Below are 23,443 nucleotides of genomic sequence, written 5' to 3' on the forward strand. Positions count from 1 at the left end.
GTACAGTAGTAAGGTGTTTGCTTTGCACGCGGCCAACACAGGACAGACCTCAGTTCTAATTCTGGCACCCCATATGGTCCTCTGAGTATGCCAGGAGCAATTTCTTTTTTTTTTTAATATATTTTTTTTAATTTAAGTAACATGATCATATTTGGGTTACGGTCATAACCAGAACACCCCCCTTCACCAGTGCAACATTTCCCCCTCCCCCCTTCCCATCCCCTGCCTGTATTTGAGACAGGCATTTTACTACAGCAATTTGTTTTTAAGTTCAGTAAGTTGTATTTTTTTTCCTTAAAGGATAAGAGTAAAAAAATATAGTAAAGGTGTGATAGTGGCAATCGCCATTGTTTGTATAGATCCAGAAAATTGGGGAAAATGGAAAAAAAAATCCTTGACCTGATTACAAAATGGCCTCACCCCAGAAGTTTATTGGCATAAGACAGACTCTGGGTTTCAGGCATACCAGTCTATCCAACTCCAGTCATTCTCAAGGTCCCGGTGAAACTTTTTCACACTTTAGCTATTGTTGGTATCAGATTCTTATATTTAAAGATTCTGGATTCTGTGCATTTCTTTCATCGATGTCAGGCTGATGTGGAGCATCCTCTAGTTTCAGCATACCATTAAATGCGGAGTGATCTGCCCTGCATGCAGACTGTTGCTGAGTTGCCTGGGTGTTGGGAGCACTCTTTGGAATAAGTCAATGCCAAAGCAGTGGTAGGTCTTCCCTGGTAGAGGCTTGGATCCTGGTAATGTTAAAGACAATTGTGGTTGTTTCCATAGATGGTATCCATTGTTCAGGTGTGTGTGGGCGATGCCCATTCTTCTGAGGCCTGAGCCAAATCATTATGCCAATGTTCAGGGTAAAAGGCCTAATTACATTACCAAATTTGTGTTCCCATCTCTATTAGATAAGAACTTATTTGCATATGTATTATTTTCCCATTTTAATGTGCCTATGCAAAAGAGAAGCAATGCCACAAGATATTGTTGGTGCATCTGGGGGCCGACGAATAAAGTAACTTGGTATAAACGTGAAATCTATACAGAGATACTCTTATACCAGTATTGCTTATAAAACAGATCTCACAGAGGGAAAATCAAACAATCAAATAACAAATCTAGTGGGCAAAGTTGTCACTATATGAGGATATTCGAAAAGAGTTATAGATGTTAAGGCAATATATCTGAGATATACAAAAGAGATACATGTGACCCTTTTATGTTTTAAAAAGAAAAAAAAAAGAAAACAAGGGTATTTGAAGACAACAGGTGATAGTTGAGTTTGAGACATGTTTTGCGGTATTACGGAACCCTATATTGTCCTTGAACTAGGGGTTTTGCTGAAGCTGATTCCGGTATCATGCAACAGTCCATAGTTTGATGGGGGCTAGAGGGGCCACCAAGCATGGGTCAACAGGCGTGTTGGTTGTAGTTATTTGTAGAGGCATGAGCTGGGGACCGAGAGGGTGTCTTTCAATGAGGAGCTGGATGGTGGTGTTGGGGCAGAAGGTCAGTCTTGGTGTCTACCCAGTTAGGAACTGAGGATAAAGAGGGTTGAATAAGGAAAAGATAATGGTTCAGGGTTGGGGGATGAGGAGGTAGGAGAGACACAGGGTAGAGGGGAGAGGTAATACATAAAAGACTAGACAATAAAGGTCTATTTGAGTGTTTTATCCAAATCTTGGGCATCCTGATTCCATTCCTAGGAATAGTCTAGGATCAAGAATGTTTTTGGATAATGCTTAAAAAGTATATTTGTCGCGCCGTGCGGTTTTGAAAAGTAGTATTACTAGCAAACAATACAGGGGGTCCAGTATACATAGGGGAGGGGTTTCCCTCTTCCACCCGCCCCCCAGGCCCCGAGTTGCCAGGGCCGGCCATGAAAACCCACCTGGCGTGGGGGGTCCCAGTCTCCTGGACCAAGTGTTCAGTCCAGGAGATCTGTGGCCCGCTTTCTGACCAGCGACCCTGACATACCAGGAAAAAGAGGGACGGCTTTGCCAGGAGCAATTTCTGAGCGCAGAGCCAGGAGTAACCCCTGAGTGCCGCTGGGTGTGACCCAGAAACAAATACAAAAAACAAAAAAAAAAGTTTAGTTTTGTCCACTACCTGCCTGCCATCCAGCTCCTCCTCTCTGCCACCCAGATACTTTCAGAGTATCCTGTGCAGCGATGACCACCTACAGGTGCTTTGCCTCCTCTCTCCCCATAGCTGACACTCTCCATCCTCATGCCCCTTCACCTTTGGGACAATGGAGTGTCAGCAGCAGCCTGTGGGTGAAGAGTTTCTAATTGCAGGGAATCTGAGAAACTCACTCTCACGATGGAAGTGGAAGGTCAGAGGATTCACCCTTTCCTCTACCCCTGCTGAGTTGGGAGCCCTGTGCAGCCCTGTGAAAAAGTCAGGATAGCAGGAACAGGGGTGCAGCAGGTAGGGCGCTTGTCTTCCACATAGCCAACTGGGTTCTATCCCTTGCCACAGCATATGATCCCCCCCACACCTCCAGGAGTGACCCCTGAGCAATGCTGGGTGTGGCCCGAAAACAAAAGCAAACAAAAAGTAAAGTCAGGCCTTTTATGTGAGCGTGGCTTTTCTCACCAGGACTGGACTTGAGCAGCTAGCTTACATCGGAGGGACTCTGGCAGGTTGCCCCTGAGTTGAGTTTGCCTTCTCCGAATGGGGGTGGATGTTGCTCAGAGTGTGGTGATGGGGTCAGGGGCTGTGTTCTTACAGCCTGTTACTCTGGAAGTGTGTTGTGGTTTCCCTAAGAGAAGAGATGAGTCAGCAGAATTCCGTAGTCCCTCTTGCTGATCTTTGGCCTTCGTGAAAAGAAGCCATGCTTCTGAAAGCTTATTAAAGGCTATTTCCTTTTTGGGAGGAAGGGGCCCACATTTGGCTGTACTGTCTCTCAACCCTTAAATTTTTTTCCCTGAGCAGCGATGTCAGATCCCCCTGGCATTTGAGTGAGGGCTGCAACCAGTTCCAAGGATCCTGTGTCAGTGAGGAAAGAGAAACCTCGTTCTGTAACAGTCCTGTAGACACTCTGTTCAAACCTTAGTCCTTAGTTTGGCTTTCGGATTTTTCTTTTTTTTTTTTTTTGGTTTTTGGACCACACCCGGCGGTGCTCAGGGGTTACTCCTGGCTGTCTGCTCAGAAATAGCTCCTGGCAGGCACGGGCGATCATATGGGACACCGGGATTTGAACCAACCACCTTTGGTCCTGGATCGGCTGCTTGCAAGGCAAACGCCGCGGTGCTTTCTCTCCGGGCCCAGGCTTCCGAATTTTTCCTCTTTTTTTTTTTTTTTGGTGCATTTGTGGGGATGGGTCCTTATGGGTGCTCAGGGGTTAGATTTTTTTGTTTGTTTGTTTGTTTTGTTTTTGGGGCAGTGCTCGGGATTACTCCTGGCTCTCTGCTCAGAAATCGCTCCTGCCAGGCTCAGGGGACCATGTGGGATGCTGGGGTTCGAACCATGGTTGGTCCTGGGTCGGCTGCTTGCAAGGCAAATGCCCTACCACTGCACTATCTCTCCAGCCCAGGGGTTAGATTTTTATTTGGTTTGTTTGATATATTGGTCAAGACCTTGGGAAGGTTTCAGTGATGAACTTTCCTTGAAAGGGTTGGGCCCCTTGGTCAGTTCTGCCATCTTAGGCTAAGACCTACTCTCACTGGAATGTAGAGACTCTGTGGTCTAAGTTATTGTAGAATCTGCAATGTCTGGGTCTCCTGCTGCTGTCTTGTTTTGGGGGGGTGCCCCCCAACAGTGTTGGGGTAGCCCCCAACAGGGGCTACTTTGACTCTGTGCTCAGGTGTGCTCCTAGCAGTGCTCCGGGGATGGTCTGCATCAAATCTGGGAATCAAACGGAATCAAACCTGGCTCTCCAGAGTACAAAGCACACACAAAGTACACTCAGCTCATTGAGCCATCTCTCTGGTTCCAGCCCCAGGATAATAACAATTGGAACTTTTTTTTGTCTGGAAAGCACATCTTCTTTTATTTTTGGGGGGTGGTTTCACCCCATGATGCTCAGGGGTTGGTTTGGGCTCTGTACTCAGGGATCACTCCTGGTGTTGCTGAGGGAACATGTGGGGGATGCCAAGGATTGAACCCAAGTCAGCCACATGCAAAGCAAGTGCCCTGCCCATTGTACTATATCTCTTAGGCATTATATATATAGGGCATCTTCTGATCCTCATTCCAGGTCTGAGTGTCCGCATCTGTGGCCTGAGCCTCACCTGGATGCAGCCACTCCTTTCCTTTCTGAGCTCACCACCCTGCTCTGCCTCTCCAGTGTGTAGTCAGGGCTAGTTTGGTGGCTGCCTGGAAGCATCTAAGTCTGTGACTCAAGTTCACTAGGATTGATTTCAGCCTGCTCTGGGATTGCACATTTTAGAGATGTGTGTAGTGAGTTGGGAAAGCGCTTTTCAAGGCCAGCGACTAGGAGAGTGGTTGGAACTGTCATCTGAAGAAGTTAGGCCAGGCCCAGGCAGGGGAGCAGGCAGTAGTTACAGGGGTCTACTCTCAGAGGGGCCCTGATAAGCAGGAAAGCTGGCCAGAAGAGAGGCCCTGGAGAGGCGGTTTTCTGAGCCTTGGTGGATAATGCTGGGGAGCTGACTTCCAACACTCCACATCCCTCAACCTCCATGTCAGAAAATTGAGTCAAAGTAATGAGAGGAATGATCTTAACATTTGAAAAACACAGGACTTCAGCTGAAAAGGGACTCGGGCAGAGTGGGGAGGAGTGTGGGGGCAGTGACAGCTAAGCCTGGTATGAGCTCCTGCCCGTTTTTGGGGAGTCAGATCCAAGAAAGCATAGCAGGGGTCTCAAACTCGCAGCCCTTCGTACAACATTTTGTGGCCCTGCCCTAGAGGAATCTTTTTTGTTTTGTTTTGTTTTAGTTGTTTGGGTCACACCCCCCAATGTTCAAGCCTTACTACTGACTTTGCACTCAAGGATCACCTGACTTTGCCTCCTGCAGCCCCCAGGTAAATTAAGTTTGAGACCCCTGAGACTAATGAGTCCAGGTCCAAAGCCCAAGGGGGCTAAAGGCAGCATTGTCTGTGGGGCACCTTGTTGGATGCACCACTGTAAGAGCCTCTGCTGGAGATGAGGAGACACAGCCCACATCCTTCAGGGCTGGGTTGATTGAGGGGCAGCTGGGTGGAGATGGCTGGTTTCCCATCAGGGTGTCTCACTGTGTTGACTGTCCCTCTCTGCTGCCTGCATAGGTGTAGACGGGGCGCTGCCTGCAGAGCAGGTCCTGCCAGCCCTGCTGGAGAGGATGCCCCCATGTCCGTGATGGGCTGTGGGACAAGCAAGGTCCTTCCTGAGCCACCCAAGGATGTCCAGCTGGATCTGGTCAAGAAGGTGGAGGCTTTCAGTAGCACTAAGAGTGATGTATACAAGCACTTCATCACGGAGGCGGACAGTCTCATTCCACCCAAGGCCGGGCTCCCAGCAGCTGGCCAATACGGAGATTCCTGTCCTGGTGCCCTTACCACCACTGGTCGCACAGAACCTCCTTCTGAACCCCCACGCAGGACCAGGGTGGCTAAGTACAGGGCCAAGTTCGATCCACGAGTAACAGCCAAGTACGACATCAAAGCCCTGATTGGTCGAGGAAGCTTCAGCCGAGTGGTTCGAGTGGAGCATCGGGCCACCCGGCAGCCATATGCCATCAAGATGATTGAGACCAAGTACCGGGAGGGCCGGGAGGTGTGTGAGTCGGAGCTGCGTGTACTGCGCCGGGTGCGCCATGCCAACATCATCCAGCTTGTGGAGGTGTTTGAGACCCAGGAGCGAGTGTACATGGTGATGGAGCTGGCCACAGGAGGTGAGCTCTTTGACCGCATCATCGCCAAGGGGTCTTTCACAGAGCGTGATGCCACCAGGGTGTTACAAATGGTCCTGGATGGTGTCCGATACCTGCATGCATTGGGCATCACACACCGAGACCTCAAGCCTGAGAATCTGCTCTACTACCACCCTGGCACGGACTCCAAGATCATCATCACAGATTTTGGCTTGGCTAGTGCCCGAAAGAAGGGTGATGACTGCCTGATGAAGACCACCTGTGGCACGCCCGAGTACATTGCCCCTGAGGTCCTGGTCCGAAAGCCCTACACCAACTCAGTGGACATGTGGGCTTTGGGTGTCATCGCCTACATCCTGCTCAGTGGCACCATGCCCTTTGAGGATGACAATCGTACCCGGCTCTACCGGCAGATCCTCAGGGGGAAGTACAGTTACTTGGGGGAGGTAAGTCTGTCCTGTTCTGGGGATGCTGGGGAGACTCCTGGTGGTGGGGAGTCTGTGCTGCAGTTTGCCTTTGGGGCATGGGGGATACAGATAGGGATGAGATGAGACTCCTGGGCCGGGCGGTGGCGCTAAAGGTAAGGTGCCTGACTTACCTGCGCTAGCCTAGGACGGACCGCGGTTCGATCCCCCGGCGTCCCATATGGTCCCCCAAGCCAGGAGCGACTTCTGAGCACATAGCCAGGAGTAACCCCTGAGCGTCACCGGGTGTGGCCCAAAAACCAAAAAAAAAAAAAAAAAAAAAAGAGATGAGACTCCTAAGGGGTCAGAGTTTGTGTTCCCTTAAAGGTGAGCCTTGTGATGGGGGCTTGGGAGGGCAGATTTGGGAGTTTCTGGTAAACACAAATGAAGAAGGGCAGGGAGAGCGAGACAGGAAGCCAAGAACAGGTGTGTGAAGTAGTCAAGGCTGCTGTGGACCCTGGACCCTGGGAACCTTTTGAAGAGGAAGACCCTGTTCACTGAGTGATCCAATACTTGGGGACCCTCCTCAGTCAGTGGAAATACTGCTGAGGGGTAGGGAAGCAGGTGGCTCCCAATCCTCTGACTCCTGTGTGAGTCAAGAATTTCTTTGGGGTGTTAAAACCCTGACAGCTTCGCCATCCTGCCTATCAGTGAGTGCTGGAAAAAGTCCTCAGGCAGAAATTTAGTGAGATGTGAGCATCTGGCAGTGGAAAGCTGTCACTATGCACAAGAATTCTGGGTTTGGGACTACATCTGTCTAAATGTCTCGGGTTTCTCACCGAGGATCTGATGCATCCAGACATTCTAGTTTTTTGTTCTTATTAATTTTTGGTTGGGGGCCACACCTGGGTTTACTCGAGGCTTACTTTGGGAACATGGTATTGTGGCTCAAATCTGGGTTAACTTTGTGCAGAGCAAGTGCCTTACCTTTTGTATTAGCTCTAGCATTCCCCCACTTTTTTTCTTATATGGGCCACACCTGGCCATGTTCAGTGCTTGCTTCTGGCTCTATACTCAAGGATCACTGCTCCTGGCATGCTCTGGGAGACCATACAGAATGTTGGGGATTGAATCTGGTTGGTCATGTGTAAGGCAAAGACCCTATCTGCTGTACTATCTCTGTAGTCCTCAGTAGTGCCTTCTACTAGCAGGCTACCAATGTGTCTCCAGATCTGCTGACTGTTCTGATAATTGGAACTGTTTGGGTTTAGCACGATGGGGGGCTGGGAGCGAGCAGGAGATGCAGAAAAGTAAGAGCTGGCTCATCCTCAGCTTTGATGTTGCCTGGATAGGAGTTGAGGGGGACAGTGCAGCTCAGCAGGGCTTCAGGCTGGAACGTAACAGTGCTCATCTCAGCTGTGAGAAGAATGTGACAGTTCATGTGGGAGGGGAGGGGAGCTTTGCAGGACCACAGAATTCCACCAGGGCAATGAGGGCCTGTCTCCAGAGTCCACACAGGGCATGTGTCACAATGCTTCCCTTAGCCCTGGGCTGGCTGGCCACAGTGCCAGCCACACATTCAGACAACCACATGGTGGGGTAGTGGCAGCTCAGGGAATTTGGCACTGGCCTACACCAGCCTTTGTCTCCTGGCCTGGAGTAACTTCTTCCATGGGAACCACCCCTGAAGCTTTTTTTGTTTGTTTGTTTTGTTTATGGGTCACACCCAGCAGTGCTCGGGTTACTCCTGTCTCTACACTCAGAAATCACTCCTGGCAGGCTTGGAGGGACCATATGGGATGCCGGGATTCGAACCACTGTCCTTCCTGCAGCTTTACTTTCAGACTTTGGATTCCTGCGCTTTGTCTCTTCCTGGTCAGCTTCCACATTTGATTTCAGGTGATCAGTCAAGGACTTCCCTCCGATCAGGAAGGGACCCTGGTCCTGCCTCTTTATGGTCATGTGTGAGAAAGGGTGGAAGTTTGCTTCTTCAGGCTAGTGCTGCTGCCTGATGGACAGGGAGAAACCCACATCTTGTCCTGCTTTCACCAAGTTTCTCTTGATTTTTGTCTTTTTTTTTTTCTTTTCTTGCTCCAAATGGGTTCAACAGAAACTGCCACAACTGGTGAGGAATCCCTGGCTGCGTTGGATGGTCGCAGAGGGCACTGTGACTTGCGCTCACGCTCACCCTTTGGACTTTGCTTTATCTGGGTCAGAAGACCCACAATCCACATTTCAAGTTTTGTGTGTGCCAAGGCCCTGCCTGGCTTGCTGCATGCTGGGAGCTGTAACTCTGGCACTCTCTGAGGGTCCAGCTGGTAGAAGGAGCAGTGACCTTAGCTGTAGTAGGGAGGGAAGTTTTCGAAGACATGCTGACCAAGGAAAGACTCTGAAAGCCTACAAAGTCTGTATATTTTACCCAAATGTTCCTTATTCTGGCAGTTGTTGATTAGGCAGTTTATCTAATTGGAGTCTGCAGAGTCTTATTAACTGGCGATTGATTATTTGTAGTGGGAAAATGACTGATGAGTCTGGAGTAGAGTAGACTCAGGCCTCCAGCTCCTACAGTAGCAGTAGGACAGAGGAGAGAGGAGGGGAGAAAGGGAAGAGAGAAAGGAGAGAAGAGAGACTGCTTGATTACAGGGCAGGAGTCTGGGGTTCATAATGTGATTGTGATTGTGTGTGTGCTGGAATCATGGGACTCATGTGTGTGTTTACATGTACTGCAGGTACCTGCCAGCCTCTGGCCCCACTGCCCTTCACATCTGAGGCCTGACACATTCACCTGTCAGCAGGAGCTTGTCTAAGCCTAGGAACGGATGCTGCCACCTCTGCAGTTCTGAGTTGGGAAGGGTTTTCTGGGAGTGAGGAGTCATTAGATCCAGCTTTTGAAGCTGGGGCCCATCTGCCTTTTCATTCTGCCTGTCCTGCTGGTTATTTCCTTCCTATAACTTCTCCTTGGGAAGCCGGGTAGCTGTGAGGACCTGTTCTTTATTCCCAGGATTTTTTTTTTTTAGTCCCAGGATGTTTAACGCTACCTGAAAGGGGAAACTACATGTAGGAAGTGGTCATAGCATGAACCCTTGTTGGCAGGCACATGCCAGAATAGGTGTTGACATAGTAGAGCTTTCTGGGGCCAGACATCTTGGAACGTAAGCTCTAGGGCTCCAGTCAGGTGACACGGGGGGTTCTCTTCACCTGGAGTGAGTCTCGGGGCCTGGCTCCTGCCCCATCCGTTACCCCAGCACTGGAGTGCATTCCTGTATGCATGTTTCCCCAGAGTTCAGTTCCTGTGACACCCTCGGGGGTACAGAAGACTTAGATTTTTTGAGGACTAGGCTGAGAGAAGGGGATATGGCTCGCTGCTCAAAAATTAACAGGTATGTGTGTAGGATAAGGTTGCTGAAGTTGGAGGCATGTCTGGTGTGTTGTGCTGGGAGCTGTTTAGTGCTAGAGGCTTCTTGCACAGTCTTTTGGGTGTCTTTGTTTGGTTTTGACTTTGTGGTTATTCCCAGCAATGCTTAGGGATACTCCCTATGTAGGAGATTACGTGATGAGATTTGAATCTTGGGTTTCTGCATGGAAAGCATGCATTCCAGACCTTTGAACTCTCTCTCAGCCCCTTTTAGGGGGTCAGGGGGTGCTACCTATCAGTACTGGAGGCCACCTGTACAAGACTTGCTTAGGAAGACCAGAAGTGCCATATTTTCAAGCATGTGTGCAATCTCTTGGCTTCCCCCAGGTTTTAGGTAGAAGAGATTCCTCTGGATCTGGGTGAGTAGGGGAGATTACAGCAGAAAGTGTGGGAGGCTTAGAGGAGGAAGACTAATGGTGCTGTGGGGGCCTTCCTATCCAAGGGGAGCCTAGGAGCCTGAGCAGATAAGTTTGATGTGCTCTGCCTTCAGAGTTGTCACAAAGGAGGAGTGAACAACCCAGTGGCAGTGTTTGAGGGCAGACTAGAAGTGGACACTAGGCTGAGTGCTAGCATGGGGAGGGGCTGCCTTGACCTCCCTGGGAGGGCAAAGTCCACACATGGATCCTCCTTCAACACTTTACCCTGTGAGCCTGACACTCACTACAGTCCCAGTCCCATACCCACCTACCCCCACTCCCCACATAATCTCCCTTCATCTATGCATTGAACTATTGCTGATATTTGAGCCAGACTGGCCTCAAAAGGTGCAGCTCAGAGATATCTACCTTAGGAATGCATTGCCAGTGCTGGTGTGTGGTGCCTGTTCAGATCAGGCTGAGGGTTCTGTGCCCATAGAATCCTGCCAGCTGGTTGTGGTCGCCCCCTTTTACAGGTTAAGGAAAAGCAAGCTGCTAAGATTATGTTACTTGTCTCACAGTGGCTGGGATTTGAATGCAGGCCATCTTGGCTCCAGGCTTTCTGGCTTTTCCCTGCCCTCAGTCTGCTTTCCTTGGTGCATGTGAGTTTCTGCTGTGCTTCATCTCAAGGCTCTTCATAGACATCACTCTCCTCTAAGGCCTGTGAGGCCGTCAGGCAGCCTATGTGTTCTCAGCTTTTCATTTGTCTTCTGCTGAGGGAAGCTTGGGTTGCTGGTGAATACTCAGACATCTCTGTGGTGACTGATAGTGTTGCCTCAGCTGGCTCGATGTGCTTTTAGGGAGCTGCTGGCTAGGCCTATTTATAAGCAAATATAGTAGTCTGAGAAGAGCAGGGAGTACCAGGGAGGACACGGCTATGGCAGAGAGTCTTTAGGGGTGGAGGATTTGGGGGTCTGACAGTATTCAGGGATTTTTGGTTCCTGGAACTGAACCAGGGTCAGCCATGTGCAAGGCAAGCACCTTAACCCTATGCTTTGCTTTTCTCCTGCCCCAGAAACCTGAAGTTTTGCCAAGTGATTGGCAGTGGCCAGGGCTGAGCTAGGGTCATGTTGGCAGCAATAGGGAGACACATGTTGACCAGAGATGGGAAGGCTTGTGAGTGAGCAGTATGAGGACACAGATCGCTTCCTGTTATTCGAGGCCCCCAGAGCAGTGGGCTGCTCTTTCTGGAAGGGTGACTCACTAGGTGAGTCATTGGAGCCCATACTTGAGGGCTCTTATGGTCTCACTAGCTTGGAGAGGCTGTGATTCACTTGGCATGGAGTGTGACGTCACTGGCCTAATGTCATTGCCTTTGTTTGGAATTCTATTCCTAGAGATAGGGTGGATGGATGGCAGTGATGCCATCAGCAGCTTTGTTTCAGCCTCTTGCAGCAGCCTTTATGTCACTCTCCTCTGCTTGGGCAGCCTCTGAATTATGCGCGAGCTGGTTGACTGGGAACAAGTGGGCTTAGGTATTGGTTCTCCCTAAACTTCAGGGGGAGTGAGTGCTGTGGGCAGGGGCAGAGTTCAGGTGGGGAGGAAGCCCAGGCAGTCATCTTGATCCCCATGGCCTGATAGGAAACAGAGTGAGCAGGAACTGGACCTTCCCCAGAAAAGCTGGAACTATAGTGGGATAGGGGCCCCCGGGGATGCAGTGAACTGGGCAGGCATTAGGCTGTGAGCTGGGATGGGAGGAGTGGCAGTTTCCAGCAATGTGTGTTCCAGTGGGTGCCAGTAGTGCTGTTTCTGTGCTGGGCCCCTCATCACTCAGTGGCCCTCTCCCCACACAGAAGATGGCTGTTCCCTTTCTGACTCAGTAGCTAAGCAGATTTATAATTCTTTCTTTGAGCTGTCCCTAACCTGTCTTCCATGGGAGCCGCTGGAGAGACCATCTCTATGCCAGGTTCCCAGGGGCCCAGCAAACACTCAAATGCACCAAGGGTCTTCCTTTCTCCGAAAAGCTCCAGGCACACAGGTGTGCAGATGAGTCTCCCTCATAGGCTGCCATGTGAAGCCTACTCTCAGTGGCCTCCCTGCCTGTGCACTGGGTGTGGACAGTCAGTCCTTCCTGGTCTCTGTTTGGGGCCTGCCCTTGATTGGAGAACTCTTGGAGGAGCACAGGGGCAAAAGGGGTGCTCTGAGTGGACAGGGACAGCAGTCTAGCATGTGACTCCACTGTGCCACCACTAGGTTCCCTGATACTTTGTTTTCTGCCAGTCATATTCCTATGTCACTGCTTCCCTGGGGACCCACTTCCCAGAGAACAGTGCCCTCCTAAGGTGGCTGCACTAGGTGTCCTGGCCCCCCATTTCTGCTGCAAGTCTCTCCTTTCCCAGCATATGTCTTCTGCTTTCCAGCTTCTCAATGCCTGGGCTTGGAGCTTCCTGGCTGTGTGGCTGCCCCATGCCCAGCCTCACAGTGGCATTGGATTCTGAGAGGTGCCCCACTGTCCCCTCTGTCTCTTGCTGTTCTTCTTGTCTGTGTCCATCTGTTGAGCTGTATCTGCTCACAGGCCCTGTTACATCTCACCTCTGGGTACTACTGGACTGTTCTCTTGCATTCTGACCTCTTGGAAATTCATGTAGCTTTCCCCCTTCTTGCCCCATGGAGGTAGACATAGTCTTTCAGAAGAGAGGATGGTTTAGATAACTTTGGGAGCTTTGCTTTCTTTGCTCCTGCTTGGTCACTTCTCCATCATATAGCCACACAACTGCATGCCTGCCATTCTGGGTGGTCTGTCTTTTTTTTGTTGTTGTTGTTGTTTTTGTTTTTTTTGGTCACACCCTGGCTCTGCACTCAGAAATTGCCTCTGGCAGGTTTGGGGGATCATATGGGACGCTGGGATTTGAACTACCATCCTTCTACGTCAAGGCAAATGCCCTACTGCTGTGCTATCTCTTTGGCTCTGGGTGGTCTGTCTTGTATACAGTTGTAGTGCTAGTTCTGCTGTCCCTTTGGGGGGGCTTAGGCTCTTTTTCTAAAGGCTAAGTCACAGAGGCTGGAGCTTTAGCAAAGTGATAGGGTGTTTGCCTTGCATGTGGCCGACCCTGGATAGACCCAGGTTTCATTCCGGGCATCCCATATGATCCCCCGAATCTACTAGGAACTATTTCTGGCTCAGAGCCAGAAGTAAACCCTGAGCGCCACCAGTGTGGCCCAAAACCCAAAACCAAACAAAGACTGAATCATGTTCAACTCTTCAATCCTCCTGCCATCCCACTTTGACAGCTGCTCATCTAGGCAACCATGATCCCAGGGCACAGCCTCTGAGGACAGAGGCTAACAGCCACGAGGGTAACAGTGCTTCAGAAACTAGAATGAAAGAAAGTTAAAGAAAAAAAACACTTCAGAATCAGTGGGGTTGCCCTGGTCTCCCTGTCAGTTCAAGGCCCAAGCAGCATTGTATCCTTGCACTCCTTAGCTAACCATCACTAGTGGGGCCCCCAGACCTCCTGAGCCCCAATTGATGGGTAAAAGCCAGAATTCTTTCCTGGGACATGCAGGGTCTCTCATGCTGACAGAGGTGACAGGACCAGGCAGTACCTGGCTCCCAGGGTCTTCCGCCTCCTTCTAAACCAACATGGCCTATAGGGCATGGAAGCAAAAGGTTAAATACCAACCAGAAGGAAGGAGTTAGTTCAAAGGGTTGAACACAAGGTCAGATCCCCAGAACCACACAGTTCTCAATCTACATCAGGAGTAAAGTTTCTGGCCCCCTGCCCTTGGCCTTCAACACCTAGCCAAAACTAGTCTCCAGCACCACCCAGATTCCCAGGTATGGCTACCAAGCCAAACAGAAGCCTAATTGCATGATCCTGACAAGTTAAAAAGCAGAAACAAGAAACATGAGCACTACTACAGAGGGTAGGGAGCATGCTTTGCATGCAGCCAACCTGGTTTCAATCCCCAGCATCCCATATAGTCCTCTGAGCTATCTAGAAATGATCCCTAAGCACAGAGCTAATAGTAGCACAGTAAGCCCTGAATATCGCTAAATGTGGCCCTGAAATAAAACGAAACAAGAATCAATCTAGAAAATGTCAGATTAGCTCTAAGGTTAGAAAAACTGTGTTTTAAAATGAACTGAATTGGGGCCAGAGCAGTGGTGCAGCAGTAGGGCGTTTGCCTTGCATGCAGCTGACCTAGGATGGACCAAAGTTCAATTCCCCCAGTGTCCCAGATGGTCCCCCAAGCCAGGAGCGATTTCTGAGCACATAGTCAGAAGTAACCCTAAGCGTCACCGGGTATGGCCCAAAAACATAACAAATAATAAAATAAAATGAGCTGAATTAATAAAGTGAAATTTTGTTAGCGTTGCTGCCTGTCCCTGACTAGGTCCTTCACGAAGTGTAGGAGAGGTCAGGTTCAGAGAGAGTGTTGGGACAGAGGTGGCTGAAGTCAGAATACTGTTAGTTGTATAGGTGGGGATAGTGATGTGTGGGCCAATTTCCCTCACTCCCACTGTGTGTTCAAGTCCCCAGAGCAGCCCCACGATCAAGTGATTTACAGGGTTACAGGGTCTGATCTCAATCATTTTGAAGGTGAAATGCCAACACCTGGCAGTGCTCAGAGATTACTCCTGACTTAATGCCCAAGAGTTGCTCCCAGTGGTACTCAGGATCATGCAGGTATGAGGATAGAATTTGGGGCTCTAGCCCCTGAGTCATCTTGATGACTTTGAATTATTTTGTTTGGGGGCCACACCTGGCAATGTTTAGGGGTTACTCCTGGCTCTGCACTCAGGAATTATTCCTGACAGTGCTTGAAGGACCATTAGGGATGTCAGATCAAAGTCGGGTCAGCTTTTTTTTTTTGGTTTTTGGGCCACACCCGGCGGTGCTCAGGGGTTACTCCTGGCTGTCTGCTCAGAAATAGCTCCTGGCAGGCACGGGGGACCATATGGGACACCGGGATTCGAACCAACCACATTTGGTCCTGGATTGGCTGCTTGCAAGGCAAACGCCGCTGTGCTATCTCTCTGGGCCCTTAAGAAGGACTCTTTTTTTTTTTTTTTTTTTTTTTTTTTGGTTTTTGGGCCACACCCGGTAACGCTCAGGGGTTACTCCTGGCTATGCGCTCAGAAGTCGCTCCTGGCTTGGGGGACCATATGGGACGCCGGGGGATCGAACCGCGGTCCGTCTCCTAGGCTAGCGCAGGTAAGGCAGGCACCTTACCTCCAGCGCCACCGCCCGGCCCAAGAAGGACTCTTAACACTGCATTTGATATGGCTCTGGATGAACCTGGCCTTTCCTCTGAGCTCCAGTGAAGGTGTCAAGAAGTTGCCCAAGGTTCCTATTCTGGGAGATCAGGCTTTTGCTAGCAGTGGCCTCCCTGTGTCCAACCTGCCCACCTTCCTCCAAGTGCCAGGGTGAGGCTGGGTGTCATTGGCAAGACTTATTTCTCAGGTCAGATTGGCTCCTAGTCACACAGGCTGGAGACCCCCATTGGCCAGCTGCTCAGGGTTGAGCCTGCGCAAGTGAGCTGCACCAGCCCTGGACAGATAAGACTTTCTTGTTGGCACACAGCCATGCTGTAATTGAAGAAGCAGGGCCTCTGCAGGGGGGCCTGGGACCGATCAATGTGGCCAGCCGCTCTGTGCACAGCAGGGGTCGGTGCCTGGTGTGAGTCTGTGCCACTCTGGAAATGGAGCTGCTTAAGCTTCCAGGGTGGCTCTGGTAAGAGAGCCGCATCTCAAACCGCACCAAACTGGTTTGGAGCTGCAGGGAACTCTGGCTGGACTGGCCTGGCCTGAAGCCAGTGCGGGGGGGAGCTGGGGAAAACGGGACACTCTGTAGTTGTACCACTAGTTACTCTGACTGCAGGATTCTGGCAGTCTTGCTATACTCAAGAGCCAGGACAAGGCAGGCCCATGTCCAGCATGATTTGGGTTACCTTGGGCAGCCAGCTCTGCTTTGGGGGCTGGGCTGCTGTGTCCCTGTCCACTTCTGTAGCTGTCGGGCAGCAAGGTATCCCTTGACTCAGCCCTTGGAGCCTCAGTGTGTGCTGGATCTTACCAGTTCCTTTATCCCCCTTCCTTCATTCCTTCTTCCCTTCTTCCCCTCCTCCCTTTCTTTCTCTCCTTCCTCTTTCTTCTTTACTTCTCCCCTCCTTCCTTTCTCCCTCCCTCCTCCTTCCTCCCTTTGTCCCCTACCCTCCTCATTTCCTTCCTTCCTCCCTCCTCCCCTCCCTCCCTCCTTCCCTCCCTCCTTCCCTCCTTCCCTCCCTCCCTCCCTCCTTCCCTCCTTCCCTCCTTCCCTCCCTCCCTCCTTCCCTCCTTCCCTCCTTCCCTCCCTCCCTCCCTTCCTTCCTCCCTCCCTCCCTTCCTTTCTCCCTCCCTCCCTCCCTCCCTCCCTCCCTCCCTTCCTTCCTGCCTTCCTTCCTTCCTTCCTCCCTTCCTTCCTTCCTTCCTTCCTTCCTTCCTTCCTTCCTTCCTTCCTTCCTTCCTTCCTTCCTTCCTTCCTTCCTTCCTTCCTCTCCTCCCTCCCTTCCTTCCTTCCTCCCTCCCTTCCTTCCTTCTTCCCTTCCTTCCCTCCCTTCCTCCCTTCCTTCCTCCCTTCCTCCCTCCCTTCCTTCCTTGCTCCCTTCCTTCTTCCCTTCCTTCCCTCCCTTCCTCCCTTCCTCCCTTCCTCCCTTCTCCCTTCCCTTCCTTCCTTCCTTCCTTTCTTTCTTCCTTCCTTCCTTCCTTCCTTCCTTCCTTCCTTCCTTCCTTCCTTCCTTCCTTCCTTCCTTCCTTCCTTCCTTCCTTCCTTCCTTCCTTCCTTCCTTCCTCCCTTCCTCCCTCCCTCCCTCCCTCCCTCTCTCCCTCCCTCCCTCCCTCTCTCCCTCCCATTTGCCTCCAAAGCGTGGATAGTGATGCATCTGCAGGCCAGTGTTCCAGTGGCCCACTGCTTTGGTGGAAAAGGCCAGGGGAGCAGGTGGGAACAGTAGGCAATATGAAGGGGTGCCACCCTAAATGTGAGTCCCCTGACTCCTCTGGAGTTACCAATGTGAAGTAGAAAGGCAGATCACACATGACAGGGCCAGGGGTAGGTGAAAGTTCTTCTGCCCACTTCCGGGAGCATTGAGCCTGTATCAGACTTCCTAGGAAAGGGTGGGATGCCGAGCAGCACTGTGTCTCTCCATCTCTAGCAGAGGCACTTGTAGGCCAGGGCATCGTCCACCACCAGCCTGAACCCACATTTTAGAAATATCTTTAGAAGGGGTCAGTGTGTCCTTGGGAGGTGAGGGTGGGGTGAGATGGGGTGTGGGGATAAATGTGTTCTCACTGAGCCTCAGTCTTGAACACCTCTTTGCTCCATACCAGTAAACTGGAATTTTTTTCCTTGCTTTGCACTTGCTTATTTATATCGAATCATTGTGAGATAGAGTTAAAACATTGTGATAGTTTAGTTTCAGGCATACAATGTTCCAACCCCCATCCCTTCACCAGTGTTCATTTTCCATCACCAGTGTGCCAGATTTCCCTCCTGTGTCTTTGTTCACCCCTCCCCCCTGCTCCAACCTGCCTTTATGGCAGATATTTAAACACTTTTTTCTTTTTTCCCTGCTTTTTCCTTTTAGACACTATGATTTGCAGTACTGTTACTGAAAGGGTATAATGCATATCACTTTACCTCCTTTCAGGACTCAGTCAATTCTTACAAACTCAAATTTTCTGGAATAATTGCCATGGCTGAGACGAGTGTGAACAAAAAAATTATATTTTTGCTTGGGGTCACATCTGGTGGTGCTCAGTTTTTTCTGGGGGAGAGGGGTTTGGGGCACACCTGGTAACGCTCAGGGGTTAGTCCTGGCTCTGCACTCAGAAATTGCTCCTGGCAAGGCTCAGGGGACCACATGGGATGCTGGGATCGAACCCGGATTAGTTGCAGGTTGGCTGCGTGCAAGGCAAGAGCCCTACTGTTGTGCTATTGCTCCGGCCCCAGTGCTCACATTTTATTCCTGGTTTTGCACTCAGGAATCCTGGTGATACTCAGGGGACCATATGGAATGCTGGAGATTGAAACCTGTGTTAGTCATGTGCAAGGACCCACTGTGCTAGTGCTCCGGCCCCAAGTGATTTAATTTTTCCTGAGAAGACTGATTATCATTTTAGTTTGGGCACTTCTGGGTTATTGCTTATAGCAGACTCAGTCTTTTTTTTTTTTTTTTTTTTTGGTTTTTGGGCCACACCCGGTGACGCTCAGGGGTTACTCCTGGCTATGCGCTCAGAAGTCGCTCCTGGCTTGGGGGACCATATGGGACGCCGGGGGATCGAACCGCGGTCCGTCTCCTAGGCTAGCGCAGGTAAGGCAGGCACCTTACCTCGAGCGCCACCGCCCGGCCCCAGCAGACTCAGTCTTAAGCGGTGGGAGTCTGGGTCATTCTCTGTAAGTCTGAGTTTAGAGTAGCTCTGAGATAGCTTGGGGGGTCTGGACAGGGGTGGGCTTCCAAGTCAGGGTTTGAGTCCTTTAAAGCCTTGGAGAGGTTAGGCAGCAGTCTCTAACATGGCAGCTTCAGCTCAGTGGCCTCACCTGCATTGGGGAGAATGGAGGCTCTGAGTACTGTTCCTGGGCTGGATGCCAGGTGATACTTCTGGCAGGGTTCAGGGGTACTGAGCCTGCCAGCACTTGGTGGCTTCTTCAGAAGGGAAGGCTGGCTTGAGTGTTCTCACTCTAATGTTTGTCTTTGGCCTCTAGCCTTGGCCCAGTGTCTCCAACCTGGCCAAAGACTTCATTGACCGTCTGCTGACGGTGGACCCTGGAGCCCGCATGACTGCCCTGCAGGCCCTGAGGCACCCATGGGTGGTGAGCATGGCAGCCTCTTCATCCATGAAGAACCTACACCGCTCCATCTCCCAGAACCTCCTGAAACGTGCCTCCTCTCGCTGCCAGAGCACCAAGTCTGCCCAGTCCACACGCTCCAGCCGTTCCACGCGCTCCAACAAATCTCGCCGCGTGCGGGAGCGGGAGCTGCGGGAGCTCAATCTGCGCTACCAGCAGCAGTACAACGGCTGAGTCCCAGCCTCTCACTGCACATCTCTGGGAGGGAGGTGCGTGTCTGCTCCCGCTCCTTCTCTGTGCCTGTAGCAGCCCCTCCTCACTTTGACTCTGAGCCTTGTGGATGAGCCCAGGGGGCTCAGAATCCCCTGAACTGGAAGTCGGAGCCTGACCTTCAGCCTCCCACAGTCCTTGCTGCTTCCTAGAGCAAAGGGGCATGTCGGGCCAGGCAGAGGGTGTGGTCGGGTTGTAGGGCTTTGGGGACTGTTACTTCTGGAACTGCCTCTCCTCCTGGTCCCCACATTCCATGGTCTTCTGATCATATTAAGTTTGTGCCTTGGTGGGGATCAGACTCCAGCTAAATCTAACCCCCCCTTTGCCTTCTGAAAACAGACCAAGATCTGTCTTCCTTCCTGATACCCCCAGAGGTCCTTTCTGGCCCCAGCACTTGCCAGGACCTCTGATAAAGGGTCAGGGACCAGAGTCCTTCAGAATTATGTGGCCCTGTGGGTAGCAGGTTTGCTCCAGTCACCAACTGTCGTGCTACAACAGTTCCTGCTCCCAGCCTATTGCCCTCAGTACTTTTTTCGTTTGTTTCAGTTTTTGGGCGACACTGGCAGTGCTCCCAGCTTGGTGCTGGGCAGATAAAGGTGTCTCTCCCTGGTGGTGTTATGGGAGCCATGGGGTGCTAGGGATCAAGTCTGGGTCTTCTGCATGCAAAGCATGCACTCAACCCTTTGAACTAGCTCTCTAGCCCACTCTGCCTTCTTTGCAGAACCCATCATACCCCTTTTCCCCCTTGTATGACCATTCTATTCCCCAGGTGCCTCCTTCCCAACCTGAGGGCAATTAAAGGGAGCCCCACTGCTGCTACTTGGGTGGTGGTGGCGCCTGGGCCAAGGCAGAGAGCCAGGGTGTTCCTCGAGAATTTAGGATTCCAGTGCCAGTCCCTGAACCCCACCGTCCCGTTCTTGAACCTTGCTGCGCCGTCTGGTGTCTCTGCAGCTGCACAAAGGCGCCATCTAGTGTCTGACACAAATAGGGCAGCCTAGGAGCCTACCCTCCAACCTCTTAGAGGCAGTGGGAAGGAAGGTACAGTTGCACTCCAGGAAAGGCCCTGGCTGCCCCCGCCTTTGCTTCTGCTGAACTTATGCGCAGCTCCCCTGGAACTTAGCCATACTGTGTTACCTGCCTCTGAACCCTGAGTGCCTGGGCCACTGGCCGCCTCCTCGCTGGCCATGCCCAGTTCAGCCTGTCTCCGCTTCACAGCACTGACCTGTCAGCCTGGGCGCTGGCTCTCAGGCTGGATGGATACCCCAAGGGAGGAGGGTGGCACTGGGTTACTTCTTTCCCAGAAGCCTGAGCCAGACCAGTCTCCTGTCTGCTACAGTGTCTCCCATTCCTCCACTCTGTCCCCCAAACCGGGCTGGAACCCAAGCCCCCTTCATAGCTGCTCTCTGTGTGTCAAAAGAGCCAGCTGTAACCTTAGCTAGACCACTGGCCTCCCTCTTTTTGCATGTGCCACCTTTCGTGGGAAATTAAGCCAAAGAGACCACTCTGGGCCAAGTCTACTGTGCCTGATATATCCTGTCCCCTTTTCTGTCCAGTGCCTCCTGCACAGGGCAGTGAGACCCCAAACCCCTGTTTGGTCTCAGAACTCCCCTCTACCCTAGTGCCTCTGGAGGCCCGAGCCCTGGGGTTTCATTTCTCCCTCTGGTTCTTTGGCAGGACACAGGGGCTTGGGGATTCGAGCCTCTGAGAGGCCCACTTGGGCTTTCATGCCTTGGGCCACGGATGGAGAATGTGCAGTTATTTATTTTGTGTACTCAATTTGTAAAAGTACTCTCTATTCAATAAACAGGCCGCCTTCCCCCAGGGAAGTGCCCATCCAGCCTCTGGGCTCTTCTGTGGGGCTAGGCAATTAACCCAGAGGAAGAGGGACAGATGCTCAGCCTGGGCATTGGAGAACCCCAACCTTCGATAGACTCGAGACAAGGATGACAAGGCTACACGGAGACAGAGTTTGGGATTTTTATTGGCTCAGGACAAGGGTCTTAGTTGTAGGCAATGATCTGGTTGATCCAGCTGCTGAACTTGCTGACACGGGTGTACATGGCGGGGGTATTCACGTTGCAGTTGCCGGTACCCCAGGAGACAACGCCAGTGAGAACCCAGGCACCTCCTCTCAGGCAGACAAGAGGGCCACCAGAGTCACCCTAGAGGAGAGTAGAGATGTCAGTGGGGGTGTGGGATGGGGGGCAGCAGGTCGGGACCAAGAGCAGGGCTGTTGCTCACCTGGCAGGAAGAGGCGCCAGCACCACCTGCACAGATCATAGCATCGGTGATCTTGGAGCCCCAGTACTGGCGGCACTGGTTCACGGTGACCAGGGGCACAGCCACCTGCTGCAGACGTGCGGGGGTCACATTGCCTATGGGCCAGAAGGGAGTGGTAAAGTGAGGTGACTTGCCAACACCAACCCACTCTGCCTGAATGCCCTGCCCAGATTCGTACCGACACCGCTGGTACGACCCCAGCCAGTAGTCACACAGGTCAGGCCTGAAGGCAGCACATCATTGGGGGCAGCCAAGCAGACAGGGGAGATCTGGGCTGTGTAGCGGGCGGGGGTGGCCAACTTCAGGAGAGTCAAGTCGTTGTTCATGGTGTTGGGATTCCAGCCAGGGTGAGTGATAGCCTGTGGAGCCAGGAAGAGGCCATGTTAGATGGAGGTGTGGTCAGGCCTCCCAAAAGCCCCCATGGCCCTGCCTGTTCACTGCCACACTCACCCGTGCAATGGACACCCTCTGCACAGGCTCAGCGTTGGATGATCGGTCGTACTCACCCAGGACCACGATGTGGCGGCCAGGGCTGTAATGAGAGGGGTGGGGCTCAGTAATGGGAGAGCAGGGTGGGAGGAATTAGGTTGTGGTGGGGGGACAGTTGGGGAGGACCCCGGGGGCAGAAACACTCACGCAACATTGCAGTGGGCAGCAGTCACCACCCAGTTGGGACTGATGAGGGAGCCTCCGCAGAAATGGAAGCCACTGGTGTCCTGGAGGTCAGGAGGCAGAAGAGGGACTTAAGCTTCATCTCAGCCCAAAACACCTGGGGCCCGCCCCAGCCTGGCGTACACACACCTGCAGAGAAACCTGCCAGGGCCAGGAGCCGGGCACTGCGTTCTCGCCATTGACGATCCTCTGGTTGACATTCACCGCCGGTTTGATGGCAGGAACACCACAGCCTGGTCATCAGACTGATGAAGTCTGGCATTCTACAACCTAGCCCACCATTTCCCACTGCCTGAGTGTCCCCCTACCTGCTCTAGAGGGATCAAAGGACACCTCAGCTTTCTGGGTTACCCTATCCAACCTTCTGTTTTGCTTGTCTCCAGCTTCCTCTGCTGTTTCCCAACTCCAAACCCAACTCTTCACTCCAGCCCAGACATTTATCTCCCTAAGACCTGGCATGTGCCCTCACCTGGTCATGGTTGGTGTTACTCCTGGATCTGCACTCAGTAATTACTCCTGGTCATGTTCAGGAACAGTGTGGGACACTGGGGATAGATTCTGGGGCAGCTGCAGGTATGGCACGCACCTTACTGTTGTACTTTGTTCACCCTTGCAACACACTCTTTCACTTTGGCCTGAGCTCCTACTCTACCTGAGACCAGCCTACCTCTTGTTTTTTCCATCCCTGCTAACAAGTTTTTTCCTGGGTCTACGCTACCCTCCTCATCCCCCTGCTTCCTTTCTCCCAACACCCAGACCGGTGGGGGCTCATCAGTCCCACTTACCCCAAGAGGAGCCGAGGAGGGCCAGGCTAAGGATCAGACTGAGCAGCATCATTGTGGTAGGTGAGGTAAGAGCTGGGAGACCGGGCTTTATAGGTCCCTTTGACCTTGGGCCTGGGTTCCAGGCCTGAGGACAGGCCAGCTGAGTGGGTTCAGCCCCCTCCCACACTCTAGTTCAGAGGAAGGACTTTTCCAAGGTCACCTAACCAATACCTGGACTTATCAGCCCAGGTGTGAGGTTCCCATCGCTGCCTCTCAAAGTCTGGTATCTCATTGGCTCGCTGAGCTCCATCCTGAGAACTGAGCACCCGGTGACACAGTCTACATTGGTCTAGGCTGGCCACCTGGTGGCTAGGAATAAGGACCACCCCTCCCAGGGGTCTCAGGGCTGTGGGTGTTTTTTGTATGTGGGCTACACCTGCTCAGGGATTACTTCTGGTTCTACACTTGGGAATTACTCCTGGTCGGCATGTGAGAGCATATGGGGTGCCAGGGATTGAACCTGGGTAGGCTAGGTGCAAGGTGAGGACCCTACTTGCTACTGTATTATCTCTCAGCCCATGGGTTTTAAGGAAACTACTCATTACCAGGAGTTGTTCCTGGCTATAGAGGGCAATGGG

The 23,443-nt window shown here is 51.9% G+C and overlaps 2 protein-coding genes across 2 annotated transcripts in view; one reads left to right on the forward strand and one right to left on the reverse strand.

Annotated features, from left to right (window-relative positions):
• PSKH1 (protein serine kinase H1) overlaps positions 1-20,246 on the forward strand; it is a 33,764-nt gene extending 13,518 nt beyond the window's left edge. Inside the window, exons 2-3 of the mRNA XM_049786415.1 lie at positions 5,236-6,265; positions 18,736-20,246. Coding sequence (XP_049642372.1) covers positions 5,297-6,265; positions 18,736-19,053 — 1,287 coding nt within the window. The 5' untranslated portion in view covers positions 5,236-5,296 and the 3' untranslated portion in view covers positions 19,054-20,246. The remainder of the gene's footprint in view (positions 1-5,235; positions 6,266-18,735) is intronic.
• Positions 20,247-21,089: 843 nt separating this feature from the next.
• Positions 21,090-22,890, reverse strand: CTRL (chymotrypsin like). Its single transcript, XM_049786484.1, has 7 exons — positions 22,827-22,890; positions 22,171-22,274; positions 22,006-22,085; positions 21,820-21,901; positions 21,548-21,728; positions 21,331-21,464; positions 21,090-21,251 (listed from the first exon to the last, which is right to left on the reverse strand). The coding sequence occupies exons 1-7, from the start codon at positions 22,876-22,878 to the stop codon at positions 21,090-21,092; spliced, it is 795 nt and encodes a 264-aa protein (XP_049642441.1). The 5' UTR covers positions 22,879-22,890.
• Between the last annotated feature and the right edge of the window lie 553 nt (positions 22,891-23,443).

The sequence above is a fragment of the Suncus etruscus genome, chromosome 14 (genome assembly GCF_024139225.1).
Source record: "Suncus etruscus isolate mSunEtr1 chromosome 14, mSunEtr1.pri.cur, whole genome shotgun sequence".
NCBI classification, from domain to species: domain Eukaryota; kingdom Metazoa; phylum Chordata; class Mammalia; order Eulipotyphla; family Soricidae; genus Suncus; species Suncus etruscus.